Below are 18,206 nucleotides of genomic sequence, written 5' to 3' on the forward strand. Positions count from 1 at the left end.
AGTGTTTGATCTCCATCCAAGTGTTCAGTATTTTTGGTATCTCATGATATATTTAGTAAATTCGCAAATCCTGGCAATTTGTGATTGAGGAGTAATTTTGGGATAGGTGACACCTGTTCATGATGGTGGGTGAAGGAGCAAGTTAGAAGTGAAGGAACTGGGCAACATTAATGACAATATAACTTTCTTTTAGGATATGATATATGGATTTGATAGATCATGAAAATTGGCATTTATATCGTATTTCAATCACATTATGCTTTTATACAAATGAATGGTGGTTTTGCTCTACATAAGCATGAGCTACCGGAAATTAGGTTATAAAATTAACTGAGAATTTTAAAAAAGGAGAGGGAGAAAATTATGTTTGTATAGAAGATGTAAGGAAAATAAATGAAGGCATTAAAAATAGGCTGGTTTCCCCCTTCACCTATTTCACCCATCCTGAGGATTGAAAGTGTACTTATCATGACGAGGCCTGAATAATGTATAGAATTGTTGAATCACTATACCGTGCACCTGAAACTAATATAACACTGTATGTTAACTGCACTGGAATTAAAAGTAAAAAAAAAAAAAAAAAAAGCCTGGCTTTCCATGAGAGATTGGCATACACATAGATGCTTACCCAATGTCTTAGGTAATAGAGTCCAGACATATGTTTTCTTCTCTCCAGCCTGGATAACCTCACTGCCATTGTTTTTAGGGGTGCTGATATTTGCCTCAAAATCCTGAGATGCTTCTAGCTGAACAGAAATCTAAAAAAAAAAAAAAATAGTCATGCAATGAGGGTGGCACTCTAAATTATTTGCTGTTACTACTCCTCTTCCCATCTTGAGAAAATGAACTATTTTAAGTTAGCAAAAATTAAAGATACCAAATGACTTCTCACAAGAAGAAAAATAGGCTAGAACACACATCATTATGAAATTATGAAATGACATTGTCAAGGCAGTATTTAAAACTTTGCTGTGAATTAAAGCAACTGTCTTTGTCTAAGGAATATGGAAACAGGTCTTAACACTTTATAGTACCATTTTGCCCTTGAGAATAAAAAGAATATGGCAATATTCAAGGAAAATATTGAGAGATCTTTTGGCTTTGTTAGATTTTGTCTCCAGGTCAAAGGGAACAGCTTACCTCTACACATGTGTTCAGGTAGCTGAAGACATTGACAATCAAATCAGATTGTTCATTTCGAACAACTGAAAAGGGCAAGATCATTTCAACAAAGAAAGGTTGGGAGATTTCCAGAGTAGCTGTTGATGAAATGCCAAATCCAGCATGACCATTCACACAGAAGCCATCTGCCTGCCACTGGGTTATAGTATCAGGGATGCGGAAGGACAGATTTGCTGAGCCTGAGGAACTAAGGAGAGATCACTGATGAAATGCATTCTTTGTCTAAACAAGGAAATTTAGTCCAGAGCAAGCAAAAATGTATTAACTGAAGGTTAAAAGTAAGTTAAAAGGTTTAGACAGAGCGTTAGATAACAATCTTGAGAGCTAGATTTCTACGAAATTTATCCTTAAAAACCTCACATTTCTTTAAACACTGCGTTATTTTTTAAAAATTGAGGTGGCTTACATCTCTCTGCATGAGATTAATAAATGAGAAACAATGCTATAGAAAAAAATAAAATAAACTACGTGGTCAGTACATACAAATGAATAGTATAATGTATTTTACAAATATGCTAGTGCTTTATATATCCAGGAGTAAAGTTTAAGAGATCACAACAAAAAGAAAATAGAAATAAAGACATGTAGGAGAGAAAACTCAAAAACTCACTTGACACTGACGAGGTCCCATATCCACGTCTCTGGAAAGTTTGTTCTTACTGTTTCTCTTATAGCCTGTTCAACATAGTCAAAATTCTCCTTCATGCCTTCACGAGCTAAAAGAAAAGAGAAATGCTTTCTTTGGAGAGAATAAAGGTATGGGCTTCAAGGACACACACTTTTAGCCATTTCTTTAACCACATATGCTTTGCTCCCAGGGCTCATTGCCAATAAATGTACATCTCAACCAAGGCATCTGCATTTTGCTGTTCAAATCTCTGCCATTACTAAAAACAACAACAAACAGACAAAAATAACAATCAGGCTACACTGTTCCTCTACAACCAAATTTAGAGAAAGTGATTTTTATTCACTGAATGGAGTTTCTCATTTGACATTCTGGTGTCTGCCAGTTCCACTATGCTAATATCACCTTCCCTGAAGTTTCTAGTGTCATGAATATTACTAATTCTAAAGAACACTTTCTTTCTCTTGCTTGGCCTCTAGGCTGTATTTGGCATTCTTAATCACGGTGTTCTTCTTAAACAGTCACTGTCGTTAACCTCTGTGACACCATACCCTTCTCGTCCTCTTCTCTTTTGCCATTCTCATTTGAGGATGTAATCTCTCCCTCTTTGACTTGTTCCTAAGAGCTCTGTTTTAGGTCCTCTTCTTTATTCACTGTCTCCCCATTGACAGCCTCACACATGGCGCCATTACAATACCGGAGCTGAGGTCTGCCCCTTTCCCCCCCACCTCTGCGTCTCCTGCCTGGACCTCTCTTCTGAGCTCCAGACTTATGCATGTCACACCCTTATGCACACATTTCTTTTCAGATGATTTTTAGGCATTTCAAGTGAAATTCTCCCAAAAGTAGACACATTATATCTTTCCCCTGCTTCTCCCCAGTATTTCCTGTCTCCATGAAAGGTACCAAAATCCACTCAACCAAATCAGAAACTTGAGTTGTCCTTGATCCCACACTTTCAACCTGCATTTCCTATCCTAATCAACCTGATGAAAACTGCCGGAAAACAGCTCTCAAATCTATCCATGATTCTCTATTTCCACTGCCTTTTTATGGTACTCCAAGCACCACTGTCTCTCAACTTAATTACTAGCATTTAGAACATTTCATACAAACAGCCCAAATCCCAACCCCCTTTTCCACACAGCAGCCAGGGTTCTCTTTTAAAAACACATATTAAATTGTGGGCTGAAAACTTGTCAATAGTGCATTATTCATGAAAATGAATTCCAAACTCTTTAAGTCTTCATGAGCTGTCTTCATGAGCTGTCTATCTCTCTTGCTTCGGCTGCCTTTACCCTGGCCCTGGAACCATCCTTCTGACATTCTGAACTGCTTTTATTTTCTTAGCTAGTCTTTCAGAGTACTTTCCTCTCTGCTTGGAATGCCCTTCTGTCTCTTTTTGTGGTGCATTATTATTCATCTTTCAGGTCTTGGTATAAATGCTCTTTCCTTCAGGGGATATAATAGGCCTTTGAAGAATTTATATCTTCTATTCATATTCTTTCCATGTAATGCACTCTCCCAAGGCTTTTGGAATTACCTGTTTCACTGTAATGCTTCCCTGTTAGACTAAAAGTTCTAGGACAGTAGAGATTAAGCCACTGCATTTACAATGTGTGACTCTGTGCCTGGCCTCAATAAATGTTTGTTGAGTGAATTAACAAATGCATAACTGAAGAAAGAAGAGATGAAAATGAATGACTTTGGGTTTCATTATATTTTATTGAAAGATACTAAAAAGTTGAAATGTTTCTGATAAAGCTTACTGAATACGGTGTCATCGAGTAGCAGGAAAGTGGGGAGTGGGGAGCTTCAACCTCTTGACTAGGACTCCAAAGTGGTTTCAAACTCGACTTTATAGGGCCTCTTGACTACTCACCAAGTCCACCTTTGTATAAAGTTGTCAGGCCTTTCATTTTTCTCAAGTAGTTTCTGGTGCTCATCTTCAGGATCAGACCCACTTCAATTAATGGACTAATTCAATGTTACGTAGAAGGATTTAAGAGTGCTATTCAAGTATTTTCAGACCTGGAATTCAGCTTTGATTTTAGTTCTGTTTTGTTGATCTTGTTTCATTTTGCTTCTCTGACTAAATTTCTGTTTTGAAAATCTGCCCTAGTTACTTCATTCATCTAAGACTGTGGCTGATTTTTGTGCTTATAGCCTTTCCAATAGAAAATGGACTAATATTTGAACATGCTTCTCTGATACCAGCTTTTTGGTTATCTGGGAGTTAAAACACCTTTTGCCTTGAACTCTGTGTATTATGGTTTATACATAATAAAGGTATAAGGGCCCCATCAGGACACCTCATTCTCCCGTATCACACTCACTTATAATGACTGTCCTCCCACATCCCTCATCCCTACACATTGCCTGCTTCCTATGCTCTTCTGATATTGTGTTCTACCCAATAAAAAAAAAAAACTTCCTTTCCTAGCTGAAGCTAATCCTTCCCTTTAACAAAATCAAACCAAAACAAAAACCATTTCTGGTCTGCCTTATCCTGCTTTATTCACTTGCAAGATTTCTAGATGTAGCCAAAAACATGGTACAATTCACACCTAAATCCCAATTTTTATAGTTTTATCCCAAATGCACCCAATTCCATGAATTCTTTTAGCCATCTCTCAGACACAAAATTCTAGATTACCCACATGCAGTTCTAGACGGGGCATAACGGTACACTGGTGCATATTCTTCTGAGGCTAGATACAATGGCCTAGGGACTCGCAGCCTTCGCTCCATTGAACATACTTCTGGTTTCCGGTAATGAAGATTGGTAAAGACTTTCAGACCCATAGCCTTCAAAGAAACAAACAGGAAAAGAAAGTTGTGCATTTCTTTTATGTAAGACCCAAAAAGGCCTATCAACTATATTATAATCATAAGTAGATGATATATACAGGTTTCCTCTGCAGTCAAATGCTCCACCACTGAGCTATACCCCCTACAGGTTTCCTCTGCTAGCAAGGGTCTGGGATTTTAGAAGTCAAGTCACCTCTATTTGATGTATGGAAAGTCTTTAATCTGGAACAAAAGTAATAAGCACTATGATTTATCTAGCATTTATGTGCTAGGATTTGGCTAAGTATTTTAAATCATTCCCCACTTAATTCAAAGGGAAAAATACTTATGAGATAAGCACTATCATCACCCTAATTAACACCAAACACACATACACACACAGACACACACACACACACACGCACACACACACACAAAACAGTCAGTCTTTTGGAGAGTTGGGACTTAAGTTAAAGTCCGTCTAATTATATGCCCCTTTTCTTCTATACCTCTGACCTCAATTATAAAAATCCTTTTGCGGAGGCCTCAGCATATCTAATTGATAGCCTAGGTTTAGATGGAGCCTGGACTATATTTTAGCCTCTTGATTTGATGATTTCTGCATAACATTTATTGCAGTAAATTGAAAACTGTCTCATTACTTCAAATATGAGGTTTTTATAACTTCACTGCCACTTGTTTATTGTTAAAAAAGAGAGAAAAATCAACAAAAATTAATATCTCCTTTTTATAAGACAATTTCTGAGTGATCTTTAAACAAATTATGGACACCAATCTCCAAGAATAGGAAGTAAAGTATACAGTTAATAAAACATGGGTATGCATTATGAATACTAAAGTTAAAATTGAGATGAAATAATTTTTAAAATCTTAAATGATCTTACCCTGAGAATATCATAGATGTCTCCATCCCCATAGTTGCTTACAGGTATGTAATACAAACCATTGTAAAACATATCCCTTTGAGGAATGCAAGGGTCAAGCTTGCCATCATCAAGGTTGAGCCCATGATGGAAATAACCATATAGTTCTATATTTGGAAGCAGGTTGTACACCTATGAGAAAAATCACATGGTTCCCAATGATTTTAAGCATTCCTCTTATTTTTACAAAATTGGCAAGTTTTGTGCCATTATAATTTGTTCTTTTCTTTAAGAGCATAGCCATCACATAGAAGACATGAATAGCCATTTTTCCAAAGAAGACATCCAGATGGCTAACAAACACATGAAAAGATGCTCAACAGTACTTATAATCAGGAAAATACTAATCAGACCATGATGAGATACCACCTCACACCTGTCAGAATGGCTAAAATTAACAACACAGGAAACAATAGATGTTGGTGAGGATGTGGAGAAAGGGGAACCTTCTTGCACTGTTGGTGGGAATGCAAACCGGTTCAGCCACTCTGAAAAACAATATAGAGTTTCCTCAAAAAGTTGAAAATAGAACCACCCTATGATCCAGCAATTGCACTACTATAGGTATTTACCCAAAGGATACAAAAATACAGATTCAAAGGGGTACATGCACCCCGATATTTATAGCAGCATTATCAACAATAGCCAAACTAACTGATGAATGTATAAAGAAGATGTGGTATATATATGCAATGGAATATTACTCAGCCATCAAAAAGAATGAAATCTTGCCATTCACAAAGGTGTGGATGGATCTAGAGGGTATTATGCTAAGTGAAATAAGTCAGAGAAAGACAAATACCACATGATTTCACTCTTATGTGGAATTTAAGAAATGAAACAGATGAACATATGGGAGGGGGGAAAAGAGAGAGAGGGAGGCAAATCATAAGAGACTCTTAAAGATAGAGAACAAACTGAGAGTCGGAGGGAGGTGGGTGGGTGATGGGCTAGATGGGTGATGGGTATTAAGCAGGGCACTTGTCCTGTTGAACACTGGGTGTTGTATGTAAATGATGAATCACTGAATTCTACCCCTGAAACAAACATTGCATTCTATGTTAACTAACTAGAATTTAAATAAAAATTTGAAGGAAAAAAAAAAGAGCATAGCCATGATATTTAATCTAACACTTTTGAGTTAATTCATCCTTTCAGAAGAGGGAATCTTCAGTATTGTTTGAGATGGTCAATGTCATGTTCATAAACTTTTTCAGCTTTGGTTCAGGACTTAGGATAGCATGTAAGCAAGAGATGCCTGAAGATGTATGGATTATTCCAAGGCCTAATTTACACATGATCTATTGCAATTATAATGCTAGAACCCCCAGCTGTCTGGTAGCTGTCCGATTTTAATCTTCTTACATATCCTTCCAAAGCAAATATAAAATCAAAGAGAAATAATAATATGCATGACTGTGTCTTTAACATTACTGGGATATAGATAATACCATGACCTCCAAATTACTTGTTAGTAAAGAAATAAACACCAAATTCCAACACAGCTCTGTACTGCTGCTGAAAATCTGAGGGTATGGAAAGTTGGAGAGGGAATGCTTAAGAGAGTAGGACAAAGAAGAGACTGGATGGAGAAATGAGAGGAAATACACACCAAATCAACTCCAGATAAAGAAAGTACTACATTCAGTATCAAAATATGAGTCATAGTTCTTAGATTCAATATATGATACAAGGAAGGGGGTTGAAATGAGTGGGCCTGGAAGTGGCAGCTCCCAAAAGCATGGCTGATGGGAAATAGTCAGATTATTAGAACAACTGTGCTGCTCCTTGGAAAGGGAAATAAAAATATGCCCATCTCCACTCCTATTTCCATCGTTAACAACATTTTTTTAAAAAAAGAAATTGCATTTCATTAAAATAACAGGAAAAGGCACTCTACCCAGGAACACTGTCGACAAAAATATTAAGAACTGGAGAAAATTAATTCCATACAAAACCAGTATAAGATAAAATAGAAAACGCAAATTGGAACGTTTTAGCTAATGCAACTTACCTGCTAAAGTAACTAACTAACTGAATATATAAATAAATAAACAGAAAAGCCATCCCAAAACACTTCATATAAATCAAATAATCTTAAACATTCATTTGGGGTATTAAAAAAGCACCATGAATTAGAAATTCAATAAAGAAAGGATGGAAGAATGGAAATGAACAAAACCTAGGAAGAAATAAAATGATAATTTATTAAAGTCAGAATAATATCAGAAATAAACTCTATAAGGAGCTCAAGAAAAAACAGATTGAAAGAAAACTTTAAAAAGCAACATAAAAATAAAGAAAAAAAGAATAAAAATGAGAGAAAAATAAATTAAAATGAGTCATAGGCAAAGTAGTTGAACTGGAAAGCCAGCAAAGAAGATCCAATATATTTATAGAGTTTTTCTAGAGGGAGAAAAATGGAAAAACCAATATTTAAAATTATAATCCAAGACAAATTCTGGAAATAAAAGATGAATTTACACAATGCATGGGTCTACTGAATACCTGGTAAAACTTCTCCTAAACAATAGATTCTGAGAGATTTTACTAAAATAGTTTTACTAAAGCTTTTAGACTTTAAGTATTAAAAAAAAAAAAAGAAGCCTCAAGGCCTTCAGGAATACTTTTTAAGGGCAAATGAATTAAACATGTCAGAATTCTTGAAAGCAATATTCAAAGTAAGGCAATAGTGGAATATCATTTTCAAGAAACTTAAAGAAAGGGGAAACAAGGATTTAAGATATAGATAACTTGTCCTTCCCACAAAAAAGCTTTAGTGAAACAATTGTGAATATGCGAAAATCAGGGAATTCTATACCCATATGACCTTCTGAGGAGTCTAGTATAAAAAAGCTTTATACAACCAAAAGGTGACTGAGGAAGTGGGCAGAACTTTGTGGATATGAAGAGAAAAGTAGAATGTAAGTGTAGTGGGACGCCTGGGTGGCTCAGTCGGTTAAGCGTCTGCCTTCGGCTCAGGTCGTGATCCCAGGGTCCTGGGATCGAGTCCCGCATCGGGCTCCCTGCTCCGCGGGGAGCCTGCTTCTCCCTCTGCCTCTGTCTCTCTCTCTCTCTCTCTCTGTCTCTCATGAATAAATAAATAAAATCTTTAAAAAAAAAAAAAAAAAAGAATGTAAGTGTAGTATGTTTTGACAAAGAAGTAAAGATTCAAATTTAAAATGAGAGAAAAGGGAAAAATACAATAAAATTATGGACTGTGGTGTAGGTAACAGGAAGGAGTCAAAGGATACTACTTAAAAATGGCTAGATTTAATTATGAGGCAAGAAAAAAGTGAGATTAGAGTATTAAAAAAGATAAAAATACAAAGACAATCACTAAAATAAAAATTAAACCTCAGCTCAATACAAGAAGAAATTTGAAAACATAGCAAAGAAAAACTCAAAAAGCTAAAGAAATAAAGTAAATTTAAATAATGCACAGTAATGGTAACAAAAACATTATCATAGAGTTGATATCTAACATATCAATCATATCCATACAAGTGATTGGACTTAATTCTCCTTAAAAATGGCTTTTTAAAAAAAGCAAAATCCAGCACTATACTATGTAGAAAAAAACCCATAAGATACAATATTTCAAAATATTAAAACTAAAGGCCAGGTAAGTGAAATTAATAAGAAACAGAGGTTATAATTATCTTGATACCAGAAAAAGTAGAATTATGGCCAAAAGGCATCAAATAAGATAGAGAAGAGCACTTTCCAGGGCAACCCCTCCATTGTGTAATAAAGGTATAAGAGTTATGAATATCTGTGCCCCAGATAATACAGCAACCACTTACACAAAGCAGAAACAACAGAAGATGCAAGGAGGAGCAGACAGAAACACTCTTAATAGGGTAGTTTAACACACTACTCTCAGTACAGGACAGCTCAAGTGTATAAAAAAATAAAAACAGAATCTTGCCATATGCAATGATGTGGATGGAGCTAGAGAGTATCATACTACGTCAGAGAAAGACATACCATATGATTTCACTCATACGTGGAATTTAAGAAGGGAAAAAGAGAGAGTGAGAGACAAACCAAGAAACAAACTCTTAACTATAGAGAACAAACTGATGGTTACCAGGAGGAGGTGGGTGGGGGATGGGTTAAATAACCATGGGGATTAAGGAGTGCACTTGTGATTAAGCATTGGGTGTTGTATGGAGGTGTTGAATCACTATATCGTATACTTGAAACTAATATTGCACTATATGTTAACTAGCTGGAATTTAAATAAAAACTTGGAAAAAAGTCAGATCTTACGGATATAAAACAAACTGATAAAAGAGACTACATCTTCTGAACTCAAGTGAAGCATTCTCAAAATCTGTTCATATATTTGGGCACACAAAAAAATATCAGTAGTCTCCATAAAATAGAAAGATTACTGATCATGAGGCAATATAACTTGAAATTTAAAAAATCCCCAAATAGGGAGGCCTGTCTACATATAAATTATAGAATGTTCCACTAAGTAAGTTTTCAGTGAAAGGCTGAGGACAAATATTATAGAATTTCTGAAAAATGATGATGTTAACTGCTACAGATCAGAATCTAAGGGATACTTTAAAAGTAGAGATCAGAGAAAAATTCATAGGCCTTAACACTTAAACCTTAAACTTAAATGAAAATTATGTAAATACTAAATAAAAAAGCTAAAAATAGCACCAACAAAAAGAGCAACAGTAAAGAAGTAATAAGGATAAAAGCAAAAATTAATGTAGTACAATACCTCAAAAAACCCCATTACATCAAATTAATCAACCAAAATCTGAATTTGAAAAAATCAACAAAATAGATAAACCACTAGCAAAATAATACGGAGAAAAAAAGGAAGAAGGTAAAAATATACAAAATAAAAGTTACACATAAGGAGGAAAAAATTAAGGAAAAGGAGGATGTAGCTATTGATACAGAGCACATAGTTTTTAAGTATATGAGATTCCTTTGCACTTTTCAGTACACATAAATTTGAAAACCTATAATGAAAGGTTTAATTTTTTAGGAAAACAAAATTGCCAAAACTGACACCAGTAAAGAGACAAAGCTTAAGCAGACCAATTTTTATAAAAGAAATAGAGAAAATTATTAAGAAACTACCATGTGCAAAAGCACCAGGCACAGGATAGCCTACCAGTTATTTCGGCTAAGGTCCGGAACAAGGCAAGGATGCTATTCCTCCTGCAATTTAACATTGTACTGCCATTAGGCAAAAATTAAAAAAAAAATAGATGCACGGGGAAAAAAGGAAAGAAAACTATCTCTATTTGCTGGTAATATGGCAGTATACCTATAAAGCCTAGAGAGCCTTTGATAAAACTAACCAAATCAATAAAGGAATTCATCAAGTTAGCAAAATATAAGATTACTATGCAAAAAATACCTCCCATGTGCCCAAATAATAAGTTAGAATGTATAAGAGAAGAGAAAACCTCATTTACAATAGCAACAAAAGAGTTAACATGCTCATGAATAAGCTTAACAAGAAACTATATATACAGAGTTATTTAAAATTAAAGTTCATGGAAGACATCAAAAGTATTCTTGAACAAATGAAAAGATATTCCTTGCTCTTGATATGACATCTCACCAATAAGATGTAGTTAATTTGATTTATAAATTCCATGCAATCACAATAAAAATTATCATAAACCTTTTCTTGAGTTAGACGAGTCAAAAATAAAATTGCCATGGAAAAATCAAACATGGAAAAATAGCTAAGGAAACCCTAAAACAGAAGAGCTGGGGAATGAGGATGAGGAGTTGATTCCTACCCAAAATTAATGCACACTACAAAGCTTCCATAATTAAAACAGTGTGGTGCTGACACATCAATAGACAGACCAATGGAAAAGAATATAAATTCCAGAAATAAACATAATAACCAATAGAAAAATAGTATATGAAAAAGGTAGTATCACAAATCAGCAAAGATAATGTATTAACTGGATAGACATTAAATTTTAAAAAGAGAGAATTAAATAAATGCTATTCCATTGTCTATGGAATTAAAGATCCCTGGAAAAATAGTTATTTTCAAGGCTAGTGCAAAGGAAGTAGAAGATGGGCCTAGAACATATGGTGTCAGAAAATCAATGAGTGCTAAAAACATGATCTGGACATATCACAAGAACATGAAGATGCTCCCACTGGAAAATTTAAGACAATTTAACATAAAAATAATTAAGGATAGTGATGAACTATGAATTCTAAATTATAAATCTTTGAGAAATAAAAATGCTTGCATCCATAAGAGGAAGAGGGAAAATTAGAAAATCATGTTTCCACTAACATACCAATATTGGTTTAGGCAAAAAGTATCAATGGATGCTAACTCTAAGGAAATTTTGATGAGGAGCAGGGTGTACAAATAGTCTTAATAAGCACAAATTGCTTATTAGTTTAAGGGAGAAAATAGCGCATGGAGATATATGGAAACACCTTTATCAGGTGATCAAAATTACCATCACCAATGATGGGCAGATGGATCTTGTGTACCTTGAGAAATACACAGTATCATGTATGTGGTATTCTGCCCAGAGATACATAATCTTGACCCAATCATGAGAAATATCAGACAAACTTAAAATGAGGAACATTTTATCAAAAAACTACTTGGGGGCGCTCGGGTGGCTTAGTCTGTTAAAAGTCCGACTCTTGATTTCGGCTCACGTCATGATCTCAGGGTCATGAGATGGAGCCCGTGTCAGGCTCCATGCTGGGTGTGGAACTTGCTTCAGATTCTCTCTCTCCTTCTGCCCTGCACCCCTGCTTGTACTCTCTCTCTAAAAAAACAAAACAAAACAAAAAACCCAACCCCCCCAAAAAAACCCAAAACAACAACAACAAACCCAAACAAACAAACACAAATACTTGGCTTATGTTCTCCAAAAATATCAATTTCACAAGGGACAAAGAAAGATTGTGTTCTAGGTTAAACGAAACTAAAGAAACATGAGCACCGAATGCAGTACGTGATCCTGTCTTGGATCTTGCACTAAATTAGGAAAAAATATGTGGTAAACAGGACATCTGATGAAACTTGAACATAGCTGGTAGATTAGATACAAAGTATTGAATCAATGTTTAATATCTTAAATTTGATAACTGTATTGTAATTATGCAGGAGAATATCCTTGCTCTTTGGAAATGAACACTGATATATTAAGGAATAGTATAGCATGAAGTATTCAACCCATTCTCAAATGGTTTAGAAAAAAAAATGGAAATGCTATGTACATATATGTGAGGCGTGTGTGTGTGTGGTGGGGGGGGAGACAGAATGAGAAAGAGAAAATAAATGTGGCAAAATGCTAAAAACTGGTGAATGGGGGTAAAGAGTACGTGAGAGTTCTCTGTAAAATTCTTAACATTTAAAAAAATTATTTAGGGCTCCATGGTCAGCAAGGAGTCTGCTTGAGATTCTATCCTCTCCCTCTGCCCCCCCTCAAAATAAAATCAATAAATAAAATCTTTTAAAAGAAGGGGGACAATTGCATGGGTCAGTTGGTTAAGTTTCTGACTCTAAGTTTCCGCTCAGGTTATGATCCCAGGGTTGTGAGAACCAGCCCTGTGTCGGGCTCCACTCAGTGCAGTCTCTTTGAGATTCTCTCTCCCTCTCCCTCTGCCCCTTCTCCCCCCGTCCCCCAGCTCTCTCTCTCTTTCTCTCTAAAATAAAATAAAATCTTTAAAATTATTTAAAACTAAAAATTAAACTTACATAACATAATATTAAAAGTACTACGAACTTAAATAATATGAATTGGAATACACTCATTTATATAACATTGCTTGATTTACACTGTTAATATGGCTATAGATAATAAACAAGGGCCACTGCCTCTTTTGGCTCTGATATCATATTCAGATTCACTTGAATCTTCAGGTCTGGTGAAGCGCTTCTAAAATTTTCTATTGGAGGACCCTTAATGGTTTTTCCTCAGGTGCTTTTTCTAAGACCTTGCTACCTCCAGTTGTAGGAAGAATGAGCAGAAACTATTTACTCTGACTCCGTGAAACTCTTAGAAAAAAAGTGCATATATATTTTCCACATTTATAGATAAGTTTATCCTTTATTTGTTGATACTTTTCTGACTCTGAAATCAGTTAGAAGCTTCTTAGCACCAATAAGAAATTTATATGTATTTAACTTTTACACCGGGAAAAAATATAGAGTTTATGTCATGGTTAATCATTATTAGCATATTGTTATTAATTGATATTTATAGTTTATATTTAAAACTAGCTGTACTATAGAATGTTAAAAGCAGAAAACAAAATTTCATTTTTCAGGGAGATCTCATTTGTAACATATATATGCCTTCAGAAAAGAGATTTAAAAATTGCATCACAAATGTTCATTTCTGTACAATAAGAGTCCATTTTGTGAAATAAAAAAATATGTCTCAGTGTTAAGATAATGAATGATTTTGAGGATTTCCTTCTTTAGGTCTTTGTGTATTTTGCACATTTTCTACACTACACAGGTGCTGTGGTCTGAATGTGTCTTCCCAAAATATATGTGTTGAAATCCTAATGCCCAATGTGATGGAATTAGGAGGTAGAGCCTTTGGGAGTTGATTGGGTCATGAGGGTGGAGCAAGTAGAGAATGAGATTCATGCCCTTATAAAAGATGTCCTTTCCACCACGTGAGAATACAAGAAGTCTGCAAACCAGAAGAGGGACCTCATCCTACCATGCTGGCTCCCTGAGCTCAGAATTTCAACCTCCAGAACTGTGAGAAATATTTTTGTTGTTTATAAGCTGCCTAATTTGGGGTGTTTTGTTGTAGCAGCTCGAATAGATTAAAGCAATAGGTATAATTTTAATAAGAAAAAATTTAAATTATTAAATTTGTTGTGAATAGGATCATACATCTCAATATTTATATGTTCTTGTGCTAAAAAATAAAGGGAAAATATCCAACAGTTATTAATGAAAACAGTTTTGCTGTCAAACTCAAGAATTGCTGGTCTGGAAATGCTTATGAAAATATAAGCTCTGTTAACAGATAACAACTTTAGATACTGTATCCAAACATATCCTTCAACTCAGAGATTTAACTCTAGGTTTCAAGAAAAATGAAGTATGTAACCCATGAAGGAACAAAGGAAGAAAATATTTGATATTCTCAACATGTTTCATCTCAAATAAAAACATCAGCTGAGGGCGCCCGGGTGGCTCAGTCGTTAAGCGTCTGCCTTCAGCTCAGGTCATGATCCCAGGGTCCCGGGATGGAGCCCCACATGGGGCTCCTTGCTCAGCAGGGAGCCTGCTTCCCCCTCTGTCCCTCACCCTGCTCTCGTGCTCTCTCTCACTCTCAAATAAATTTTAAAAAATCTTTAAAAAAAACAAAACAAACAAACAAACAAAACATAAGCTGAAGGGAAGGAATCCGGATGAAAATGAGGAAATCAGAGAGCTTACACTTTCAGCTGACAGCTTGTGTTCTGATTTCAGCAGAAGAACACTTTTATCCACAGCCCGGAGCGCACAGAACGAGTCAGGGGCTGCTTGCAGGTAGAGACTGGTGCTGGAGCCGGGTAGCCCCTGCTCCTTAGAGAACCTTATGCTAACCTAAAGTGGAGGAAGAAAAGGAGAGTAAGATAATTTTAAAAATAAGTTGAATAAATACATTTGAATACATTCAAAATAATTTGAATAAACACCATCTTTTCCAAATAAATGTTTATAGATTTCTTTTTTTAAAAATTTTTTTAAAGATTTTATTTATTTATTCATGAGAGACAGAGAGAGAGAGAGAGAGAGAGGCAGAGGGAGAAACAGGGTCCCCAAGGAGCAGAGAGCCCGATGCGGGACGCGATCCCAGGACCCCAGGATCATGACCTGAACCAAAGGCAGATGCTTAACCATCTGAGCCACCCAGGCGCCCTGTTTATAGATTTCTGTACCTTTGTTTCTCCTGCCTGTTCTCACCCTTAACTGTCCCTACGAGGACATCTTCACCATCCTTCTATCATCTCAGGATTGGCACTGCTACCAAAAGTTACTCATTCTTGGCGATTCCCTCATCCCTAATAATTTAGTTATACCAACATTTACTCTGAGATCACCATGTAAAGGTGATAGTAATTACGTTAGAAGACAACAGGGGGAAAACTGCTCCCTGCTCTCTCGCAAGACAGGCAAGAAACAGAAGCGTCACCTTGTTTTTAAAGCACTTGTCAACCTGGAATCTGGCACTGTCAGCCACAATTTCCCCGCTGGGGTGAAGGGTGTAGACCAGCATGACAGCCACGGGAGCCAGATCAGCACTGATGTTCATCGGGAATGAGAAGCTGCCATTCCAGGCTGTGTAAATAGGAGATAGCGTTAACGGATACAGTGCCCGAAGTTTCCTGGCTCACTGGCTACACTTAGCTAAAAGAGAATGGCTTACGGAAAGGAAGAGCAAATTGGGCTTTATTTTAAAGGCAAATCAATTAAATAATGGGAACTATGTACACAAATAAAAAAGACTGCATCATTTAGGCACTGACAATATTTGGGTTTTGGACATCACTTTTCTATAATGCTCTTGATAACCTGGCAATAATAGAAACAAGGAGAAATCTTTCTTTGAAATAGTTGGAAGGATATCCTGGGCCATACTACTGCTTCGTAGCCACTGACCATTAACATTAAGTGCTCTTCCTAACCTCCTGACTCTATCCCTGTAACATTTCCTTAAAAGGAAAGAAAAATGAAGGCAGAGTCCATAGTAAAAAATGAATGCATTATGTATGCCTTTGTTTCTGATTTCCTTCTGCCCGCTGAGGAAGATAGCTGCTTTCACCATCACCTGTGCAGAACAAAGAAAACAAAATGTGTAACATCATACTATTTCACAGATATTAAAAATGGATATGAATGGTCTAATGAGAATTCTATTCCAAAGAGAGGTAGCTTCTAAGAACAAGTATAAAAAGTAGACTCTACACAATTTGGAAAAGAACACAGAAACTATGATTAATTGAAAGCCTATTATGTGCTAGAAACTTGGTGAATAATACGCAGTGTACTGTGCAAGGGGGTATACAAAGCTCTGAGCTACTTAGACGGTCTGGCTTCAAGTAAGACAAGTCATTTCACTTCTTCACCACTGTTTCCTTATTTGTAAGATGGAGACATCCATAGGGCAGAAAAGTCTAGCTTTTCACCTGCCTTATAAAGACAGAATGGATAAATATGGGGACAGAACCAAAAGAGCGAATTCCTTTTACTGCTTATCAAAATGAGCCTTGCACCTTACTCTCTGGTATCTGCCTAATGTTGTACTCTCCTGAAGGGTCATGAATCCTTGATATGAGTTATAATAGAATGCTTAAAATAGTAGACTCTGAATAGTAAGTTTTTCAACCTTAGGGAAATTGAAATTGCCTTGGATCTTTTTTATGTATCTGTTTGCTTATGTTTATGTGTTCATTTACTAGTTTCTGTTTGTTCTTAATAGATCCAATAGTATTCCCAGCAAAGTGAGAAGGTTGGCTCACTCAGATACCATGGCATGATTGACATACCCCTTCCAAGCTGCACTGTGCTAAGCAGACAATTAGACAAGACCCAAGGATCCATCAACTGAGGCTTACCAAATAAAAGAAGTTGATATTTGAATCATCCCTATATGCTTCCCCATTTAGGGAGTAATGCACGGTAACAATCTTCTGTTGATTGCATCTAAGCTGCTTTGGCTCAGGAACAATCTTCAGGAAGCTATTGGTTCGGGAGTAAAAGCGTGAAACTGAGAAATAAGCGTCCACATACTCAGGTGTTAGCCAGCTGGAAGGATAGCAGTTCATAGGTCGAATATATGTGGCCTGATAAGAAAAGGAAAACAAAGGATCTTAGAGCTATAAAGACCCTTAAAGACAGGGATTATTCCAGAATGGAAGGTTTCTTATCGCTTCAAAGTAGAGAGGAATCTTAGCTTGTGGCTGATGTTTCAAATATCAAGTTACTGGAAGTAAAATAATAACATTTCCCTCTTTTTTGTATACAAAACATGACCATAATTGTATGTATATTTTATTAGGCCTATGCTAATTTATTTTTACTTTGTAATTGAAATCAGAGAATAGCCTTAACCCTGTGTCTTTCAGCTATATTTGTACATGGACAAAGTGTTTAACTCCAAAACTCTATTTAAGAAGCAGAAAAATAGACATCATAGTATCTCCCCTATCTATGCATCAAATGATCAAAGGGGAAAAAAAGGCCAAATTATCTTCATGAACTATCTCTAGTTTCTCAGAGGAAAATATTGGCTGGTAGAGACTTTATAACAATTGTACCAGGCCATTATCTCATCCTCTTGAGTAAGTATTCTCATGTATTATTTAATGAACAAATAAACATATAAAATACTCCAAATTTTAAAACCTTGTTAAGATATATTCTTTTTTTTAAAGACTTATTTATTTTTAGAGAGTGGGGAGGTGCAGAGGTAGAGGGACAGAGTGTCTAGCAGACTTCGCATTGAGCGTGGAGCCCAAAGGGGGCTCCATCTCACGACCCTGAGATCATGACCTCAGCCAAAACCAAGAGTCAGATGCTTAACTGACTGGACCACCCAGGTTCCCCTAAAATATATTCTTAATACAAATGATCTTTTAAGAGATTCCTTATGTTCAAAACCCTAACACTCAAATAC

General features: G+C 35.9%; 1 protein-coding gene across 1 annotated transcript in view; it reads right to left on the reverse strand.

Moving 5' to 3' along the window:
* LOC116623540 (ovostatin homolog 2-like) overlaps positions 1–18,206 on the reverse strand; it is a 49,236-nt gene that overhangs the window by 15,485 nt on the left and 15,545 nt on the right. The window contains 9 exon segments of the mRNA XM_032390760.1: positions 629–758; positions 1,141–1,369; positions 1,793–1,889; positions 4,471–4,618; positions 5,506–5,676; positions 14,984–15,133; positions 15,723–15,890; positions 15,893–15,927; positions 17,136–17,373. Coding sequence (XP_032246651.1) covers positions 629–758; positions 1,141–1,369; positions 1,793–1,889; positions 4,471–4,618; positions 5,506–5,676; positions 14,984–15,133; positions 15,723–15,890; positions 15,893–15,927; positions 17,136–17,373 — 1,366 coding nt within the window.

Source organism: Phoca vitulina, unplaced genomic scaffold, assembly GCF_004348235.1.
Source record: "Phoca vitulina isolate PV1807 unplaced genomic scaffold, GSC_HSeal_1.0 scaffold59, whole genome shotgun sequence".
Classification (NCBI taxonomy): Eukaryota; Metazoa; Chordata; class Mammalia; order Carnivora; family Phocidae; genus Phoca; species Phoca vitulina.